Here is a 21,772-nt window from a genome sequence, read left to right as displayed (position 1 = left end):
CTACGTACATGTTTTTGTGCTGTGTATATGTGGTTTGACATAAAATAAACAGGACTTGGGCCATGAGTTTGTGTTCTTATATGTACGCATCAAAAAATGGTCATTTCCAAAGTAAGATCCATTTCAATTCACACATATATGGGTTCTTTCCTTCCACTGTTCAAACAATTAGAACTTATACTTATAAAGATTAGTATTAACACAACAATTATGACACTTGACAATGCGTAAGATAGAATCAGGTTAATCACTTGATATGGTAGTAGCCAGAGAACAATTTTAATGGTGAATATTGCTAAAAATTCAAAGGCTTGTATTTTTATATTTAATTAAAAGAAGGGTGGTATCAACTTTTGGCATTTGCAGTTATAAATATTTGTGTTTTATGGTACTGGCAAAATTATTTTCTTTCCTCCTTCTCTTTTGCCCCTCCCCTACTCATTTCATTTAACTGCTCATCATAATCTTTGCTGTCTCTGACATAATTATAATATCATCAAACCTTGAAAGATTTTATTTCTTCTCCCTTAACTTTAATTCTCTTTCCAAGTATCTCCTTGGTTTCTTTTACTGCTTGTTTGATGTACAGATTGAATAACACCAGGGTTAGGCTATAACCCTGCCCTACAACATTCTCTATCTATCCCTTTCATGTCCATCAAATGTTCTAACTAAAATCTGGTTTCTGTAAAGTGTAGATACCTTTTCACTCCATTTATTTTATCCTTGCTACCTTCAGTATTTCAAAGAGCGAATTCAGTGAACAAGCTTTCTCCAAATTTACAGAAACTATAATTATAATGTACTAGCTTAGCTGGATACCCAGAATTGCCTGAGTATATGTTTATTCCAAGTTTCTGTCAGTCCATCTCCTCTTCCCCACTCTGTACATCTCTTCCTGTCCTCCTCCCTATCCATCTCCTGTTCTCTCCTTGTGCATCTGATCCCCCCCCCCCCCCCCGTCTCTCTGTCCACCTGATTGCCTCTTCCCCCCCCCCCCCCCGCCCCCCCTCACACCTCTGATTATCCGCTCCTCCCACTATTACTGTCCATCACCTCCTTCCTGCCTCTAAGTCCATCTCCTCTTACCCTCTCTAAGTTCATCCTCCCCTACCTGAAGTCCATCTCCTAACAACCCCCCCCCCCCCCTCCTGAATTCAATCTCCTCCTCCCCCTCTCTTTTAATCACCTTCTTCCCATCTCTCTGTCCATATCCTCATCCTTCTCTCTCTGTCCAGTCCCTCCTCACTATCTATGTCCATTTCGTCCTACCTCTCTCCATCTCCTTCCCTCCAGTTTATCCCCCACCAAAATAGCAGGCAGGTGGTTCTTACCACCACAACAAGTCTTCCCAGATACTAAGTACTATATGCACCAAGTGTGGTTGAAATTATTCCAGGAGTTTAGGAGGTTTTTTCCAGCAACTTTGCCATAGTATGCACATGTCATATATTTTCACTATATTTAACATATGTCACACATATTTGTACATATATTTCACCTGTATCTGTAGTGAATTTTGCCCTGCAGTTTTGTTTTCAAGCAGCTCAATGTTTATGATGTCATTTCTCCTGAAGAATATGTCATAGAATGATATAATTTTGCAGGAGCATTTAGTGGTAAATTTTTATATTGTCTGTTAAATTTTTTGTGAATAGAGTCGGTAGTAAAGACATAATAAATTGCAACATCAGGCATGATGCGGCTGTTTTCTACACATCTCAGTGTATATGACTTTATGTCTCATGAAGTATGTGTCGTACAATGATATTATTTTGCAGGTACATTCAGTGGTATTTGCGTATACTGTATGCAGAATCTGTTATGAATAAATTTAGTAGTAAAAAACTAAAGAATTAAAATGTCATCCCTGATACAGCAGTTTTAGCGCATGGCCAGCAGAAATGTAGTTAGCGATGAACTTCATTCCTTTCATCATTTTGTGGGGATTGTGAGTGAGAAAAACTTTCATAAAGATGTGAAATTATGTGTAAAGTTTGTTGAAAGTCACTAAGTACTCTCATTCTGTTATGAAGGATGTGACAGTGTGGGAATTCACGCGTCATGAGCTAGGATTGTTTTTAGCCCACCCCCACCCATTTGATTGGTACATGGTGCTTACTCCCGCATAAGTTAATTGCACTGTACCTGTAACCTTCCCACAGGTGTAAGCAATAAGTACACAAAGTTTTATGCCAATCATATGAACGGCATAGCAGTACATAAAATATGAACAAACGAACAAACATTGAATTTTATATAATATGCAGACTGTAGTAATAAATGAAAATTTATACCAAGTCCGCATCTCCTGCTCATTAGGCAGATTCACTAACCACCATACCATACTGGCTCAATGGCTTTACACAGCTGCACAGACTACCCTAGCATGCTTCCCTCCTCAATCCAAATTCCCATTCATGCCTCAGCCCTCTTTGTTGTTGTTGTTGTTGTTGTTGTGGTCTTCGGTTGGGAGACTGGTTTGATGCAGCTCTCCATGCTACTCTATCCTGTGCAAGATTCATCATCTCCGAGTAACTACTGCAAACTACATCCTTCTGAATCTGTTTAGTCTATTCATGCCTTGGTCTCCCTATACAATTTCTACCCTCCGCACTTCCCTCCAATACCAGGTTGTTGATCCCTTCCCGATCGCTTCTTCTAGTCAAGTTGTGCCACAAATTCCTCTTCTCCCCAATTCTATTCAGTACCTCCTCATTAGTTATGTGATCTGCCCATCTAATCTTAAGCATTCTTCTGTAGCACCACATTTCGAAAGCTTCTATTTTCTTGTCTAAACTATTTATCGTCCATGTTTCACTTCCATGCAAATACTTTCAGAAAAAGACTTCCTGACACTTAAATCTATAATCGATGTTAACAAATTTCTCTTCTTCAGAAACACTTTCCTTGCCATTGCCAGTCTACATTTTATGTCCTCTCTACTTTGACGATCATCAGTTATTTTGCTGCCCAAATAACAAAACTCATCTGCTAAGATAAGTGTCTCATTTCCTAATCTAATTCCCTCTGCATCACCTGATCTAATTCATCTACATTCCATTACCATCGCTTTGCTTTTGTTGTTCATCTTACATCCTCCTTTCAAGACAATGTCCATTTCATTCAACTTCTCTTCCAGGTCCTTTGCTGTCTCTGACAGAATTACAGTGTCGTTGGCAAACCTCAAAGTTTTTATTTCTTCTCCATGTATTTTAATTCCTACTCCAAATTTTTCTTTCGTTTTCTTTACTGCTTGCTCCATATACAGATTGAATAACATCGGAGATAGGCTACAACCTCGTCTCACTCCCTTCTCAACCACTGCTTCCATTTCGTGCCCCTCGACTCTTATAATTGCCATCTAGTTTCTGTACAAATTGTGAATAGCCTTTTGCTCCCCTGCCACCTTCAGAATTTGAAAGAGAGTAATCCAGTCAACATTGTCGAAAGCTTTCTCTAAGTCTACAAATGATAGAAATGTATGTTTGCCTTTCCTTAATGTATCTCCTAAGATAAGTCGTAGGGTCAGTGTTGCCTCACGTGTTCCAACATTTCTATGAAATCCAAATTGATCTCCCCCAAGGATGACTTCTACCATTTTTTCCATTCGTCTGTAAAGAATTCATGTTAGTATTTTGCAGCCATGACGTATTAAACTGTTAGTTGGATAATTTTCACACCTGTCAATACTTGCTCTCTTTAGGATTGGAATTAATATATTCTTCTTGGAGTCTGAGGCTATTGCACCTGTCTCATACATTTTGCTCACCAGATGGTAGGGTTTTGTCAGGGCTGGCTCTCTCAAGTCTATCAGCAGTTCTAATGGAAGGTTGTCTACTACCGAGGCCTTGTTTCAACTTAGGTCTTCTTAGGTCTTTCAGTGCTCTGTCAAATTCTTCATGCAGTATCATATCTCCCACCTCATTTTCATGTATGTCCTCTTCCATTTCAATAATATTGCCCTGAAGTACATCGCCCTTCCACCTTTCTGCCTTCTCTTTTTTGCTTAGAACTGGTTTTCCATCTTAGCTCTTGATATTCATACAAGGGTCTTGATATTCATACAAGTAGTTCTCTTTTTTCCAAAGGTCTCTTTAATTTTCCTATAGGCGGTATCTGTCTTGTCCCTAGTGATACATGCCTCTACATGCTTACATTTGTCCTCTAGCCATCCCTGCTTAGCCATTTTACACTTCCTGTTGGTCTCATTTTTGAGAGGTTTTTATTCCTTTTTGCCTGCTTCATTTACTGCATTTTTATATTTTCTCCTTTCTTCAGTTAAATTCAGTGTCTCTTCTGTTACCCAAGGATTTCTACTAGCCCTCATCTTTTTACCTACTTGATCCTCTGCTGCCTTCACTATTTCATCTCTCAAAGCTTCCCATTCTTCTTTTACTGTATATCTTTCCCCTGTTCTTGTTAATTGTTCCCTAACACTCCCTCTGAAACTCTCTTCAACCTCTGGTTGTTTCAGTTTATCCAGGTCCCAACCAATAGATTGTAGTCAGAGTCCACATCCGCCCCTGGAAAAGTCTTACAATTTAAAACCTGGTTCCTATATCTCTGTCTTATCATTATATAATCTATCTGAAACCTTCCAGTGTCTCCAGGCCTCTTCCACGTATGCAACCTTCTTTCACGATTCTTAAACCGAGTGTTAGCTATGATTAAGTTATGCTCTGTGCAAAATTCTACCAGGTGGCTTCCTCTTTCATTCCTTACCCCCAGTCCATATTTACCTACCACTTGGTATTCCCCCTAAACTCAAACAGCATCACAGAGGTTCTCCAGTTGTATTGGAATAGCACCTCAGCATCAAATGAAATGGAGGATCCTGCCTAAAACCCAGTCATAAGTACTTTAATCAAATGAAGTGCTACATTTGATATTGAGATGCTATTCCAATACAGCTGCAGAGCCTCTGAGTTTAGGCGGAGTGCCAAGTGGACTAAGGCATGAATGGGAATTTGGATTGATGAGGGAGACGTGCTAGGGTAATCTGTGCAGTTGTGCAAACCCTCTGTGCCAAGCTGGCATAATGGTTAGCACATCTACCTAGTGAACAGGAGACCCGGGTTAGAATCCTGGCTTTGGTACAAATTTTCACTTATCACTTTGGTCTACATATATACATCATAGATGTTTGAGACTGGAGAAGGTCTCTGGAACCATACAGTTTTATTTGCTATAAATATAAGTTCAACTCTCTCTAATCTGTCTCTGAAGGTAAGTCATTGGTCAGTATTGTCTCTCATGTTCCTACATTTCTCCATAACCAAAACTAATTTTCCCTGAGACTGGCTACTACCAGTTTTTTTCCATTCTTCTGTAAATAAAGTGTCAGTAGTTTGCAACCATGACTTATTGAACTGCTGGTTCAGCAGTCTTCACACTTGCTTCTTTAATTCAGGTTATGTTCCCTGCCTCATATTGCACACTAGGTGGAATAGTTTTGCCACATCTTGCTCTCCCAAGGACATCGGTAATTGTGGGGGAATGTGGTCTTGTCCAGGGGCCTTATTTCCACTTAGGCCTCTCAGTTCTGTATCAAGATCTTCTCACAGTGTCATATCTCTCATCTCATCTTCATTTACTTCTTCTTCCCTTTCTATAATATTATCTGTAAGTTAATTTTCCTTGTAGCCCTTCTACGTACTCCTTCCACCCTTCAGCTTTACTTTCTTTACTTAGTACTGGGTTGTGTCGGAGTTCATAGTGCAGCTTCTCCTTTCTCCAGAGTTCTTTAATTTTCCTCTTGGTGGCCTCTATCTTTCTCCTAGTCATGCATGCTTCTACAGCCTTGCATTTGTCATCCAACCATTCCTACTGAGCCAAATTGCACTTTCTGTAACACACTTTTAGATGTCTATATTCCCTTTCACCTGCTTCATTTTTATATTTCCTACTCCTTTCGTCAGTTGAATTGAGTGACTCGTGTGCTATCCAATAATTTCTATTGGGCCTTGTCTTTATATATTTTTTATTCTGCTGCCTTCCCTTTTTCATCTCTCAAAGTTACACATTAATTTTCTGTTGGATTCTTTCCCTGTCTTGGTCAAACATTACCTAACACTACTGAAACTCTGAACAGCCTGTGGTTCCATTAATTTATCCATGTCCAAAAATTTGAGTTTGAAAATTTACCAATGTGCCTTACAACCTCTGAGGGTGACCTTATAACACAGCCTAAAGCATATATGTCTGCAGCTCATAGTCTTGCGGTAGCGTTCTCGCTTCCCACGCACAGGGTCCCGGGTTCAATTCCTGGCGGGGTCAGGTATTTTTCCTGTCTCGAGATGTCTGGGTGCTGTTGTGTTGTCTTCATCATCATCATCATAAATGAAAGTAAATCTAATCTAATCTAATTTATCTCTACAGTCTTCGTCGATATTATGCATTAGAATACTCGTGATTTCCTTGTGCGATGAATTGTGTCCCAACATGGCAAAGGCTACATCCGCGAACGCTGCCGTCTCACCAGAAGCGAAAAGATGACTGGCCGAATGTCAGACTCGTAAACAGAAAGGGCCAAGAGGAGGTGAAAACTATAGCTCTTTCCTACATTACAAAGAAAACCAGATAATGACATTGTTGTCAGAAATGCGGAAAACATTAAGTAAGGGTTCTAATGTGTATGTTTACCTGCTCCCTAACATGGGCGTATATGAATGCCATTAGCCATCTAGACTTTCCGCCTCCCAGACATATCTGAAAGCCAGTAGCTGCAAAAGGGTTAAAAAACATTTGTGATTGGAGAAAGGAAAGAAATATTTGTTATGAAATGGTTGGGAGTTGCGAAAGCCACAATTTGTGCCAGTTCGGCAAAATGAGAAACTTTGTGTACTGCCTCCTTTTATCCCATGATGTTCAAAAACATTTAATGTTTCATGTTTGCTTGTTGATGTTATGATGTTGAAGTCATTAAATCTCTGCAAATAGTAGTTGTATTACACGTTTATTACCTTATAAATAAATTTAAAAAATTTTTTTTTTATTTTAAATTCAGTGCATTAGTATTTGTAAAATGATTCTTTCATATAGCGTTCATTAAAAAATGACGACCATGCCACCTGGGACCTGTGGAATGGTACATTAGCTTATTTGTTTGAGTTGTAAATATTTGTCATGTATTGTTGTTTTTCTGACATGTTCTACATCCTGGAGGACCCCCTCACTACAGATCAATTGGAATGAAAGTAAATCTAATCTAATCTAATCATTCATCCCCATTATGGTCGGAGGAAGGCAATGGCAAACCATCTCCGTTAGGACCTTTCCTAGTCGGCGGTGCGGGTCTCTCACATTGTGCCCTACGCTCCTCGGAGTTTGAGACATCATCATCATCATCATCATCATCATCATCATCACCATCGAGGCTTATATAACCAATCACCAATCTCATGAAGAATATAAGTACTGGCCATGAAAGCCTGCATTGTATTTTTATTTGAAATTAACTGTGTCTCCATTTTTGAGTAATACACATGGTGACTTCTATCACCCATCTCTAAAACATTTGTTGGGGACACGTGTACAGGTGCCTAACATGTTATTTTGAAAAGAAACTATGATGGGACACACACCCACATGTAAAATCAGTACAATGCATCCCGTTTGTGGGGGGAAAAAAGTTCTGTAATAGCAATGATCTGTAACATTTATTGATGATCTGTACAAATGAGTTGGCTGGACAAAAGTCAATAACTAAAATAAAGTTTTATAATTTGTTCCCATGCTGTAATGACTGACTTTTAATAAGATGTGCACCTCATTTCAGGAGGGAGGGATGTGTGTGTGTGTGTGTGTGTGTGTGTGTGTGTGTGTGTGTGTGTGTGTGTGTGTGTGTGAGAGAGAGAGAGAGAGAGAGAGAGAGAGAGAGAGAGAGAGAATGAGAGAGAGTGAGTGTGTGCGTGTGTATGTGTGTGTGCTCGCGTGCTTGCACCTGCGTGTTTGTGTTTGGATGTGCGCGCACTAGCACTGGCTGTCTCAAACAGAAACAGTATCCTCCAGTTTTCATTTTGCTGTTTACTTCCTTTATCTATTGACATAATGAGGCAGAATATGTTTGTATCACGTGCTTTTTTTGTTTTGTCTGTTCCCCCCGCTCGAACTTTAGCTTCAGTCCGACGGACCACAAGTTTGTGACTTGCTCTGACGATGGCACCCTCAGGATATGGGATTTCATGCGCTGCCACGAAGAGAGGATACTCCGAGGTATGTAGCCTGTTATTAAATATCAATCCACAACTTTGATTAAGCCTTCTTTTGGAATGTCCCTCACAAATTACCTGAAGACAGTGGCTTCAACTGGACAGGCAAAGCTAAGGATGGCTAGTTGCATTGGATGGTATTCTCTGTGAGGTTTATTGGATAAAGCTTGGGTAATAAAGGAACTATGCTGAAAGTACCACAGTGCTGATAATTTATTATGTTAGTAAGTTGTACCACAGAAACAGGATTGCCATGTGGTACTGGAGGTGCAATGTTATCATAATTTTCAATACGATAGGGTCTGCAGGTGCAATGAATTTCTTGAATGATTTCACAATGCTTCTAGCTGCCAATCTCTTTACTTATTGTACAATTGTACACTTTCAGACTTAGGCGAGTTTCAAGCATCAAAACAGAAGCATTATACATTGGATCATTAGTGACACTTTGGATCATTAGTGACACTTGTGATTTTGACATAGGAACAAGTCATATCTTTAGATATACTAGGCACATTACTACACACTTTATGGATGATCATTTTGTAGTACATTATGCCACGTACATCCTTGCTCCTGTGACTGCATGTAATGGTCTTAGTATTATGAGAAGGAAAGTTGCTACTCACCCTGGGGACTGATGACCTCAGATGTTTAGTCCCACAGTGCTCAGAGCCATTTGAGCTACTCACCATATAGTGGAGATGCTGAGTCACATATAGGCACAACAAAAAGACTTTCACCCTTAAAGCTTTCAGCGATTTGGCCTTTGTCAACAATATACACACATACGCACACACATACACACTCACGCAAATGCAACTCTCACACACGACTGCAGTCCCAGGCAACTGAAACCACACTGCGAGCAGCAGCACCAGTGCATGATGGGAGTGGCGACTGGGTGGGGGTAAGGAGGAGGCTGGGGTGGGGAGGGGGAGGGATAGTATGGTGGGGATGGTGGACAGTGAAGTGCTGCAGGTTAGGCAGAGGGCAGGGGGGGGGGGGGGTGGAAGCAGGGGAAAAGGAGAGAAATAGAGAGAAATAAATAAAAAGACTGGGTGTGGTAGTGGAATGACAGCTGTGTAGTGCTGGAATGGGAGCAGGAAGTGGGCTGGATGGGTGAGGACAGTGACTAACGAAGGTCGAGGTCAGGAGGGTTATGGGAACGTAGGATGTATTGCAGGGAAAATTCCCACCTGGGCAATTGAGAAAAGCTGGTGTTAGTGGGAAGGATCCATATGGCACAGGCTGTGAAGCAGTCATTGAAATGAAGGATATCATCTTTGGCAGCGTGTTCAGCAACAGGATGGTCCACTTGTTTCTTGGCCACAGTTTGTCGGTGGCCATTCATGTGGACAGACAGCTTGCTGGTGGTCATGCCTACATAGAATACAGCACAGTGGTTGCAGCTTAGCTTGTAGACCACATGACTGGTTCCACAGGTAGCCCTGCCTTTGATGGGATAGGTGGTGTTAGTGACCAGACTGGAGTAGGTGGTGGATGGGACAGGTCTTGCACCTAGGTCTATTACAGGAGCATGAGCCATGAGATAAGGGATTGGGAGCAGGGATTGTGTAAGGATGGACGAGTATATTGTGTAGGTTCGGTGGATGGTGGAATACCACTGTGGAAAGGATAGTGGACAAGATATTTCTAATTTCTGGGCATGACGAGAGGTAATCGAAACCCTGGCAGAGAATATAATTCAGTTGCTCCAGTCCTGGGTGGTATTGAGTTACGAGGGGATTGGTCCTCTGTGGCTAGACGGTAGGACTTTGTGATGTGGTGGGAGACTGGAAAGGTAAGACACTAGAGCTTTGTTTCTGTACGGGGTTGAGAGGATAATTATGGTCAGTGAAGGCTTCAGTGAAGCTCTTGGTATATTTCGAAAGGGACTGCTCATTACTGCAGATGTGACAACCATGGGTGGCTAGGCTGTACAGAAGGGACTTCTTGGTGTGGAATGGGTAGCAGCAGTCAAAGCGGAGGTATTGCTGATGGTTAGTAGGTATGATATGGATGGAGGTACTGATGTAGTCATGTTTGAGGTGGAGATCAACATCTAGGAAAGTGGCTTGTTGGGTTAAGTAGGACCAGGTGAAGCAAATGGGGGAGAAGTAGTTGAGGTTCTGGAGGAATGTGGATAGGGTGTCCTCACCTTCGATCCAGATGGCAAAGATGTCATCAATGAATGTGAACCAGGTAAGGTGTTTAGGATTCTGGGCTTTTAGAAAGGATTCCTCTAGGTGGCCCATGAATAGGTTGGCATAGGATGGTGCCATGCGGGTGCCCATAGCTATACCCCAGACTTGTTCGTACTTCAAAGGAGAAGTAATTGTGGTTGAGGATATAGTTGGTCATGGTGACTAGGAAGGAGGTTGTTCGTTTGGAAACTGTTAGGCAGTGGGAAAGGTAGTGTTCAATAGTGTAAGGCCATGGGCATTAGGAATGTTAGTTTACAGGGAGGTGGCATCAATAGTGATGAGCAGGACACCATGTGGTAAAGGGACAGGAGTGTGCTCCCTGCCGCCATTGGATAAGCAGCTGCAGCAGCAAGTCGTATACTCCTAGCTCACTCATTTGCTACATAGTTTAATTCTTAATTTCTTTGCGTGTTTTTGGTACTTGCATTGTTTAATTCATAAATTTCGGGCGTATTATAGTATTTGAGAGTGTAGCATCGTGTTTTAGTACCTGAATAGTGTAATTTCGCTTAGTCTCCTTCCGCCGCCGAGCAGTGTCAGCAGTGCGCAAGTAGCAGCATTACTGCATTTACTAGGCAATCTTGTATTTTAATAACCGTTTAAATTTTGTCGATTTGTTTGCGCTCTCTGTAGATTAGTTCAGACGTTCTTTGCAAAACAGTTTTTAGCATGGATAGGGACTGCAACTGCTGTGTTCGGATGCAGGCTGAGTTGGCATCCCTTCGCTCCCAGCTTCAGGCAGTGTTGGCTTCGGTCACACAGCTTGAGGCTGTTGCCAATGGGCATCACTGTGGGGGTCCGGATGGGGGTTTGTTGGGGACGGCCAGCTTGTCCCACGCATCCCCTGATCGGACTAGGACTGTGGTTGCCCGGAATACTGCCCGCATTGAGGCTGATCCCTCACCTGTGGTAGAGTGGGAGGTCGTTTCAAGGTGTGGCAGGGGGCGAAAGACATTCCGGAGGGCTGAACGGAAAGCCTCTCCAGTTTGTCTGACGAACCGGTTTCAGGCTCTGTCTCAGGCTGATACTGATCTTCGGCCTGACATGGCTGCTTGTCCTGTTCCAGAGGTTGCCCCTCAGTCTGCAAGATCCGGGCAGTTGCAGAGGGTGGGCTTACTGGTAGTTGGGAGCTCCAACGTCAGGCGCGTAATGGGGCCCCTTAGGGAAATGGCAGCAAGAGGGGGGAAGAAAACCAATGTGCACTCCGTGTGCATACCGGGGGGAGTCATTCCAGATGTGGAAAGGGTCCTTCCGGATGCCATGGAGGGTACAGGGTGCACCCATCTGCAGGTGGTCGCTCATGTCGGCACCAATGATGTGTGTCGCTATGGATCGGAGGAAATCCTCTCTGTCTTCCGGCGGCTATCTGATTTGGTGAAGACTGCCAGTCTCGCTAGCGGGATGAAAGCAGAGCTCACCATCTGCAGCATCGTCGACAGGACTGACTGCGGACCTTTGGTACAGAGCCGAGTGGAGGGTCTGAATCAGAGGCTGAGACGGTTCTGCGACCGTGTGGGCTGCAGATTCCTCGACTTGCGCCATAGGGTGGTGGGGTTTCGGGTTCCGCTGGATAGGTCAGGAGTCCACTACACGCAACAAGCGGCTACACGGGTAGCAGGGGTTGTGTGGCGTGGGCTGGGCGGTTTTTTAGGTTAGATGGCCTTGGGCAAGTACAGAAAGGGCAACAGCCTCAACGGGTGTGGGGCAAAGTCAGGACATGCGGGGACCAAGCAGCAATCGGTATTGTAATTGTCAACTGTCGAAGCTGCGTTGGTAAAGTACCGGAACTTCAAGCGCTGATAGAAAGCACCGAAGCTGAAATCGTTATAGGTACAGAAAGCTGGCTTAAGCCAGAGATAAATTCTGCCGAAATTTTTACAAAGGTACAGACGGTGTTTAGAAAGGATAGATTGCATGCAACCGGTGGTGGAGTGTTCGTCGCTGTTAGCAGTAGTTTACCCTGTAGTGAAGTAGAAGTGGATAGTTCCTGTGAATTATTATGGGTGGAGGTTACACTAAACAACCGAACTAGGTTAATAATTGGCTCCTTTTACCGACCTCCCGACTCAGCAGCATTAGTGGCAGAACAACTGAGAGAAAATTTGGAATACATTTCACATAAATTTTCTCAGCATGTTATAGTCTTAGGTGGAGATTTCAATTTACCAGATATAGACTGGGACACTCAGATGTTTAGGACGGGTGGTAGGGACAGAGCATCGAGTGACATTATACTGAGTGCACTATCCGAAAATTACCTCGAGCAATTAAACAGAGAACCGACTCGTGGAGATAACATCTTGGACCTACTGATAACAAACAGACCCGAACTTTTCGACTCTGTATGTACAGAACAGGGAATCAGTGATCATAAGGCCGTTGCAGCATCCCTGAGTATGGAAGTTAATAGGAATATAAAAAAAGGGAGGGGAAGGTTTATCTGTTTAGCAAGAGTAACAGAAGGCAGATTTGAGACTACCTAACAGATCAAAACGAAAATTTCTGTTCCGACACTGACAATGTTGAGTGTTTATGGAAAAAGTTCAAGGCAATCGTAAAATGCGTTTTAGACAGGTACGTGTCGAGTAAAACTGTGAGGGACGGGAAAAACCCACCGTGGTACAACAACAAAGTTAGGAAACTACTGCGAAAGCAAAGAGAGCTCCACTCCAAGTTTAAACGCAGCCAAAACCTCTCAGACAAACAGAAGCTAAACGATGTCAAAGTTAGCGTAAGGAGGGCTATGCGTGAAGCGTTCATAGGATTCGAAAGTAAAATTCTATGTACCGACTTGACAGAAAATCCTAGGAAGTTCTGGTCTTACGTTAAATCAGTAAGTGGCTCGAAACAGCATATCCAGACACTACGGGATGATGATGGCATTGAAACAGAGGATGACACGCGTAAAGCTGAAATACTAAACACCTTTTTCCAAAGCTGTTTCACAGAGGAAGACCGCACTGCAGTTCCTTCTCTAGATCCTCGCACAAACGAAAAAATGGCTGACATCGAAATAAGTGTCCAAGGAATAGAAAAGCAACTGGAATCACTCAATAGAGGAAAGTCCACTGGACCTGACGGGATACCAATTCGATTCTACACAGAGTACGCGAAAGAACTTGCCCCCCTTCTAACAGCCGTGTACCGCAAGTCTCTAGAGGAACGGAGGGTTCCAAATGATTGGAAAAGAGCACAGATAGTCCCAGTCTTCAAGAAGGGTCGTCGAGCAGATGCGCAAAACTATAGACCTATATCTCTTACGTCGATCTCTTGTAGAATTTTAGAACATGTTTTTTGCTCGCGTATCATGTCATTTCTGGAAACCCAGGATCTACTATGTAGGAATCAACATGGATTCCGGAAACAGCGATCGTGTGAGACCCAACTCGCCTTATTTGTTCATGAGACCCAGAAAATATTAGATACAGGCTCCCAGGTAGATGCTATTTTTCTTGACTTCCGGAAGGCGTTCGATACAGTTCCGCACTGTCGCCTGATAAACAAAGTAAGAGCCTACGGAATATCAGACCAGCTGTGTGGCTGGATTGAAGAGTTTTTAGCAAACAGAACACAGCATGTTGTTATCAATGGAGAGACGTCTACAGACGTTAAAGTAACCTCTGGCATGCCACAGGGGAGTGTTATGGGACCATTGCTTTTCACAATATATATAAATGACTTAGTAGATAGTGTCGGAAGTTCCATGCGGCTTTTCGCGGATGATGCTGTAGTATACAGAGAAGTTGCTGCATTAGAAAATTGTAGCGAAATACAGGAAGATCTGCAGCGGATAGGCACTTGGTGCAGGGAGTGGCAACTGACCCTTAACATAGACAAATGTAATGTATTGCGAATACATAGAAAGAAGGATCCTTTATTGTATGATTATATGATAGCGGAACAAACACTGGTAGCAGTTACTTCTGTAAAATATCTGGGAGTATGCGTACGGAACGATTTGAAGTGGAATGATCATATAAAATTAATTGTTGGTAAGGCGGGTACCAGGTTGAGATTCATTGGGAGAGTGCTTAGAAAATGTAGTCCATCAACAAAGGAGGTGGCTTACAAAACACTCGTTCGACCTATACTTGAGTATTGCTCATCAGTGTGGGATCCGTACCAGGTCGGGTTGACGGAGGAGATAGAAAAGATCCAAAGAAGAGCGGCGCGTTTCGTCACCGGGTTATTTGGTAACCGTGATAGCGTTACCGAGATGTTTAATAAACTCAAGTGGCAGACTCTGCAAGAGAGGCGCTCTGCATCGCGGTGTAGCTTGCTGTCCAGGTTTTGAGAGGGTGCGTTTCTGGATGAGGTATCGAATATATTGCTTCCCCCTACTTATACCTCCCGAGGAGATCACGAATGTAAAATTAGAGAGATTAGAGCGCGCACGGAGGCTTTCAGACAGTCGTTCTTCCCGCGAACCATACGCGACTGGAACAGGAAAGGGAGGTAATGACAGTGGCACGTAAAGTGCCCTCCGCCACACACCGTTGGGTGGCTTGCGGAGTATCAATGTAGATGTAGATGTAGATGTAGAACTGTGGAAATATGGTGGAGGAAATGGTTGGTATCTTTTATGTAGGAGGATAGGTTCTTGGTAATAGGGTGAAGGTGTTGGTCTACAAGAGCAGAGATTCTCTCAGTGGGGCACAGTATCCGACAACAATGGGGCGTCCTGGTCCTGGGCAGTTAGGTTTATGGATTTTAGGAAGCACGTAGAAGGTAGGAGTGCGGGGAGTGGTAGGGGTGAGTAGAGAGATGGAATCCGGGGAGAGGTTCTGGGATAGGCCTAAGGATTTGAGTAGTGACTGGAGATCCTGCTGGATTACTGGAATGGGGTCACTGTGGCAAGATTTGTATGTGGGAGTATCTGATAGCTGGCAGAGTCCTTCCGCCAGGTAATCCTTGCGGTTCAGAACAACAGTGGTGGAGCCTTTGTCTGCAGGTAGGGTTATAAGGTGAGGATCCATTTTTAGGTGGTGGACTGGTTTTTTCTGTGGATGTAAGGTTAGTCTGCATGTTGAGGGATTTGGGGAATGATGGTGAGGCAAGGTTTGTGATTAAGAAATTCTGGAAAGTTAACAGGGGGTGGTTTGGGAGCAGTGAGGGTGGGTCACGATTCGATGAAGGAGTGAACTGAGTTAGGCAAGGTTCGTTATCAGTCTTTGGTTGAGTCTGATTGTTAGGGTTGGTGGCGAAAAAGTGTTTCCACTGTAGATACCGGGAGAAGGGAGAGAAGGTCTTTAACAAGTCCTGCATGGTTGAATTTGGGAGTGGGCTAAAGGTGAGCCCTTCGGAAAAGACTGATATTTCTGTGGGGCTAAGGCTTCTGGAGGAAAGGTTCATGACTGTATTGCAAGTCTGTTTAGTTTCTGGATTCTGTGTGGTGGTGGGAGGGAGTTTCAGAGGGTGGGGTAAGAGTAGTAGGTCTACGAGACAGGGTTTGGCACTATGAAGGGGTGTGGGGGAGGTTTGGAGGGTTGTTGTAGAGGTGGTGGACAGTGGAAACTCCAAGGCGGGAGTAGGAAGTGAGCAGGATGGAGAGCTTTTTGAGGTGGCCTTGTGCGTGTTGCTCAAGTTCCTGCAGGGCAACAGTTTCATTGTGTGTTATGGGTTTCAGGAATTTGGGATTGCATAGCAGGAGAACCTTAAGGATGGAGAAAAGATACTGCAAGGAGGTTTGGGCTTGGTTGGTATGGTTTTGCAGGACTATGTTGGTGAGGGCTAAGGATTGGCAGAATTTGAACAGGTGGAGATCATTGTGGAAGGAGATATGGCAGTCAGAGATGAGTAATTTGATGGTAAAGCCATTAGGGGGAATTCCGTGAGCCAAGCAACAATGCAGGAACAGTATGTGGTACTGGGATTTGTGTAGGGATAAGGACACTTTTCTCTATTGATACAGGTGGAAGGAGCAAGAATCCATGGTGGTGGAAAAATGCGAAAAATTTCGTAAATAATGTAGAATGACATCCAAAAAATTTTTCAAAGATACACCCAAATACGTGTGAAAACATACAAAAAGGATGAAATTGATGCAGAAGGGGGAAAACAAGATGAAATTTGAGAGATTCAACAATGGCGAAACGTGAAAACTTGCTAAAATTGGCGAGAAGTCACAAGGATCAAAGTAAAGAATAACTAATAAAAAATATATATTACTGTGGGTAGCAGGTCTGAGGATGGATAAGTGTGAAGAAGGGGGACGGAAGATGTGACTGGATGGTGAAATTAGTGGGTGTGAACTGGGCATTCAGTGTAGTTTCAGTTGCCTGAGACTGCAGTCGTGTGTGTAAGTTGCATTTGTGTGAGTGTGCGCATGTGTTGACGAAGGCCATTGGCCAAAAGCTTTAAGGGTTAAAGTCTTTCTGTTGTGCCTATCTGTGACTCTGCATCTCTGCTACATGGTGAGTAACAACTTTCCTTCTCATAATATTGTCAGAAAGGTTTTTACTATTTTAGGAGTACATTACTTTCGAGCAGTTGTTGCAAAGCTCTTATACATAAGGTTGATGTTTTAACATACTTGATACTAGGAAGATTGTAATAGTGAAATGAAGAGACACCGGCAGCTGAAGGTATCAGTAAGTCATTGAAAAGCAATGATATTAATAATGAAATTGAAAGAAATACCATACAGTTGCAGAGAGATTTGCTACCATGACCCCTCCGAGAAGACTGTTGTTTCACAAATTCTGGATGACAGGGTGACAGTATTGTTGTTGTGAGAGTTAATTGTTATCAGTGCCTGATCCCCATTTTTGTCAGGGTTAAAACTGTCATCACCATTAATTAAATCATTTGCAAATATTTTTAATAGCTTTCTTGGAAACTGAACCCCAGAAAATTGAAACCCACTTTAAAATCTGGATGTTCTAATAGCCCATAGCATGGCATGGCTGTATATAGAATGAAACGTGTTAAAATCTGGAATACAAGAACATCCAGATTTTAACATATCTTTGACATTTTGGGGATTCAGTTTTCAAGGAAACTATTAAAATATATTTGACTAATTATTTAATCAATGGCAAAGATGGTTTTAACATTGGCAAAATGTGGAATCTGGCACTGGCAATAGTTTACTTTCATAGACTATGGGTTTGTCCCTTGTGTACCAGAATTTGTGGAACGTCCTTCATTGAGAGGACACGGTAACATGTACCTCTGCTGTCCGTATGATATTTCTTTCACTATGATGTGACATTTATTCATATGATCTTGGCTTGCCCTATCAGTATATGAGGTGCAGCTGTAAAATAATGGGACTATTGCTGTAAAAAAAATTTATTTCTAAAAAATACATATCTAGTTATTTTCACCTTCAATATAACCCCCGCCCCCCTCCCCTACAATGCTCCATGCGTATTTTCCACTGATGGAAACAGCACTGAACTCTTTCACTGCTTGGAAAATCTTGTTCCTTGCAACACGGATTTGACCTTGGGGAAGAGAGAAAATTCGCATAGTGTTAGGTCAGCTGAATAAGGTGGGTAGTCTAACACAGAGATGGTGCATTGCTAGAAACCTCTTGGCAGGCAATGTGGTCTAAAGTGGTGTTTTGTCTTGATGCAGAACACAAAACTTGTCTTCCACATGTTGGGTCGTTTTTTTCTTATTTTCTTGTAGAGCTGAGCAAAAAACTCAACACAGTAATGTTTGACCTTCTCAGGAACCTAGTGAAGATGCACAATACCAAGAATACCGGGGAAAAAAACAATAATCATTGCTTTGAACCTTGATTTGCTCAGTCAAGATTTTTTTGTTCTCAGATGGAGCTGGGATCTTCCACTGCACTTCCATTGATTGGCACTTAGTTTCTGTATCATAAATAAAAAAACCAAAACCTCTCAGATGTTGTAATTCTTCTCAAGGAATTAGGACCATTTTTAGTGGTGTTCAAAATGCAAGCACACACTTTCCTCATGTTAAATTGCTTTTGTAAAATCTGCCTTACATATTCTTTGTCAATTCCTACAGTTTCAGCAATCGATTGGATACTCAACTGACGGTCAGATCAAATCAGATTACCATTTTTTTTTCTTCGATATTTTCATCCATTTTTGAAGTCGAAGGGGGTCCCAGGCATGAGTCATCTTCGGTATCTTCCTGGCCATCTTTGAAATGCTCGAACCACTCAGAAACTCATGTTCATGATAAACAGTCTTCACCATACAATTCTTTTAGCACAAGATAGATTTCCAAACAGTTTTTCCAAGATTTATGTGAAACTTCATGACAGTTCATTACTCTATTACTACACTTACCTGTTTTCTGACAAAACAAAATAACAGCTCTTACACAAATGAAGACCATGGCAATACTGATTTGTCTACAGCCACCAGAAATGCTGCATTCGACAAAGAAGGCTTCAAAGCTGTTGGTTGTTCACCTTTGGTGCATGTGTACTTACTCTGTGACAGCATCAGTCCCCTTATTTTATAGCTGCACCTCATCAGTCTTTCTTACTCATGCTGAAGATTGCTAAACGGTTTACAGCTGGAATATGACCAGCAGCCAAAGTTTGTTTATGGCTGAATTCTTGCAATTTTATGGATCGAGAATGAATGAACTTACAGCAGAGCCCAATGACCACAGCATAACATAGCAGGTGTTGACATATGTGGTGAAAATTACTGAACTATCAGTTTAATAAGCCATGGCCACAACATACTAACATGAATTCTTTACAGATGAATGGAAAAACTGGTAGAAGCCGACCTCAGGGGAGATCAGTTTGGATTTCGTAGAAATGCTGGAACACGTGAGGCAATACTGACCCTACAACTAATCTTAGAAACGCAAACCTACATTTCTAGCTTCTGTAGACTTAGAGAAAGCTTTTGACAATGCTGACTCTTTGAAATTCTGAAGGTGACAGGGGTAAAATACAGGGAGCAAAAGGCTATTTACAATTTGTACAGAAACCAGATGGCAGTTATAAGAGTCGAGGGGCATGCAAAGGAAGCAGTGGTTGGGAAGGGAGTGAGACGGGGTTATAGCCTGTCCCCAATGTTATTCAATCTATATACTGAGCAAGCAGTAAAGGAAACAAAAGAAAAATTTGAAGTAGGAATTAAAATCCACGGAGAAGAAATAAAAACTTTGAGGATTGCCGATGACATTGTACAAGGGCAGTTCAATAAGTAATGCAACACATTTTTTTTCTCGGCCAATTTGGGTTGAAAAGACCGGAAATTTCTTGTGGAATATTTTCAAACATTCCCGCTTCGTCTCGTATAGTTTTATTGACTTCCGACAGGTGGCAGCGCTGTACGGAGCTGTTAAAATGGCGTCTGTAACGAATGTGCGTTGCAAACAACGGGCAGTGATCGAGTTTCTTTTGGCGGAAAACCAGGGATCTCAGATATTCATAGGCGCTTGCAAAATGTCTACGGTGATCTGGCAGTGGACAAAAGCACGGTGAGTCGTTGGGCAAAGCGAGTGTCATCATCGCCGCAAGGTCAAGCAAGACTGTCTGATCTCCCGCGTGCGGGCCGGCCGTGCACAGCTGTGACTCCTGCAATGGCGGAGCGTGCGAGCACACTCGTTCGAGATGATCGACGGATCACCATCAAACAACTCAGTGCTCAACTTGACATCTCTGTTGGTAGTGCTGTCACAATTGTTCACCAGTTGGGATATTCAAAGGTTTGTTCCCACTGGGTCCCTCGTTGTCTAACCGAACACCATAAAGAGCAAAGGAGAACCATCTGTGCGGAATTGCTTGCTCGTCATGTGGCTGAGGTTGACAATTTCTTGTCAAAGATTGTTACAGGTGATGAAACATGGGTTCATCACTTCGAACCTGAAACAAAACGGCAATCAATGGAGTGGCGCCACACCCACTCCCCTACCAAGAAAAAGTTTAAAGCCATACCCTCAGCCGGTAAAGTCATGGTTACAGTCTTCTGGGACGCTGAAGGGGTTATTCTGTTCGATGTCCTTCCCCATGGTCAAACGATCAACTCTGAAGTGTATTGTGCTACTCTTCAGAAATTGAAGAAACGACTTCAGCGTGTTCGTAGGCACAAAAATCTGAACGAACTTCTCCTTCTTCATGACAACGCAAGACCTCACACAAGTCTTTGCACCCGAGAGGAGCTCGCAAAACTTCAGTGGACTGTTCTTCCTCATGCACCCTACAGCCCCGATCTCGCACCGTCGGATTTCCATATGTTTGTCCCAATGAAGGACGCAATCCGTGGGAGGCACTACGCGGATGATGAAGAAGTTATTGATGCAGTATGACGTTGGCTCCGACATCGACCAGTGGAATGGTACCGTGCAGGCATACAGGCCCTCATTTCAAGGTGGCGTAAGGCCGTAGCATTGAATGGAGATTACGTTGAAAAATAGTGTTGTGTAGCTAAAAGATTGGGGAATAACCTGGTGTATTTCAATGCTGAATAAAACAACCCCTGTTTCAGAAAAAAAATGTGTTGCATTACTTATTGAACTGCCCTCGTAATTCTGTCAGAGAGAGCAAAGGACCTGGAAGAGCAGCTGAACGGAATGGACAGTGTCTTGGAAGGAGGTTATAAGATGAACATCAACAAAAGCAAAACAAGGATAATGGAATGTAGTCGAATTAAATCGGGTGATGCTTAGGGTATTAGATTAGGAAATGAGACGCTTAAAGTAGTAAATGAGTTTTGCTATTTGGGGAGCAAAATAACTGATGATGGTCGAAGTAGAGAGGATATAAAATGTAGACTGGCAATGGCAAGGAAAGTGTTTCTGAAGAAGAGAAATTTGTTAACATCGAGTATCGATTTAAGTGTCAAGAAGTCGTTTCTGAAAGTATTTGTATCCAGTGTAGCCATGTATGGAAGTGAAACGTGGATGATGAATAGTTTAGACAAAAAGAGAATAGAAGCTTTCGAAATGTGGTGTTACAGAAGAATGCTGAAAATTAGATGGGTAGATCACATAACTAATGAGGAGGTATTGAATAGAATTGGGGAGAAGAGAAATTTGTGGCACAACTTGACTAGAAGAAGGAATCGGTTGGTAGGACGTATTCTGAGGCATCAAGGGATCACCAATTTAGTATTGGAGGGCAGTGCGGATGGTAAAAATTGTAGAGGGAAACCAAGAGATAAATAGACTAAACAAATTCAGAAGGATGTAGGTTGCAGTAGGTACTAGGAGATGATGAAGCTTGCACAGGATAGAATAGCATGGAGAGCTGCATCAAACCAGTCTATGGACTGAAGACCACATCAACAACAACAACAACATAGCAGCAGCTTAGTCAGACAAACCTGCCCTGTTAGACACACCCAAACACATTCACTAACCAGACACATTTCTGTGCACTGATTGCTGATTGGCTGTTATTTT

The 21,772-nt window shown here is 42.6% G+C and overlaps 1 protein-coding gene across 1 annotated transcript in view; it reads left to right on the top strand.

The window, feature by feature from the left end:
- The window catches only part of LOC124720256 (pre-mRNA 3' end processing protein WDR33), a 174,941-nt gene that overhangs the window by 66,552 nt on the left and 86,617 nt on the right, over positions 1-21,772 (top strand). Inside the window, exon 5 of the mRNA XM_047245573.1 lies at positions 8,120-8,217. Coding sequence (XP_047101529.1) covers positions 8,120-8,217 — 98 coding nt within the window. The remainder of the gene's footprint in view (positions 1-8,119; positions 8,218-21,772) is intronic.

This window comes from Schistocerca piceifrons, chromosome 11 (genome assembly GCF_021461385.2).
Source record: "Schistocerca piceifrons isolate TAMUIC-IGC-003096 chromosome 11, iqSchPice1.1, whole genome shotgun sequence".
NCBI classification, from domain to species: domain Eukaryota; kingdom Metazoa; phylum Arthropoda; class Insecta; order Orthoptera; family Acrididae; genus Schistocerca; species Schistocerca piceifrons.
This window is presented reverse-complemented; position numbering and strand designations above follow the sequence as displayed.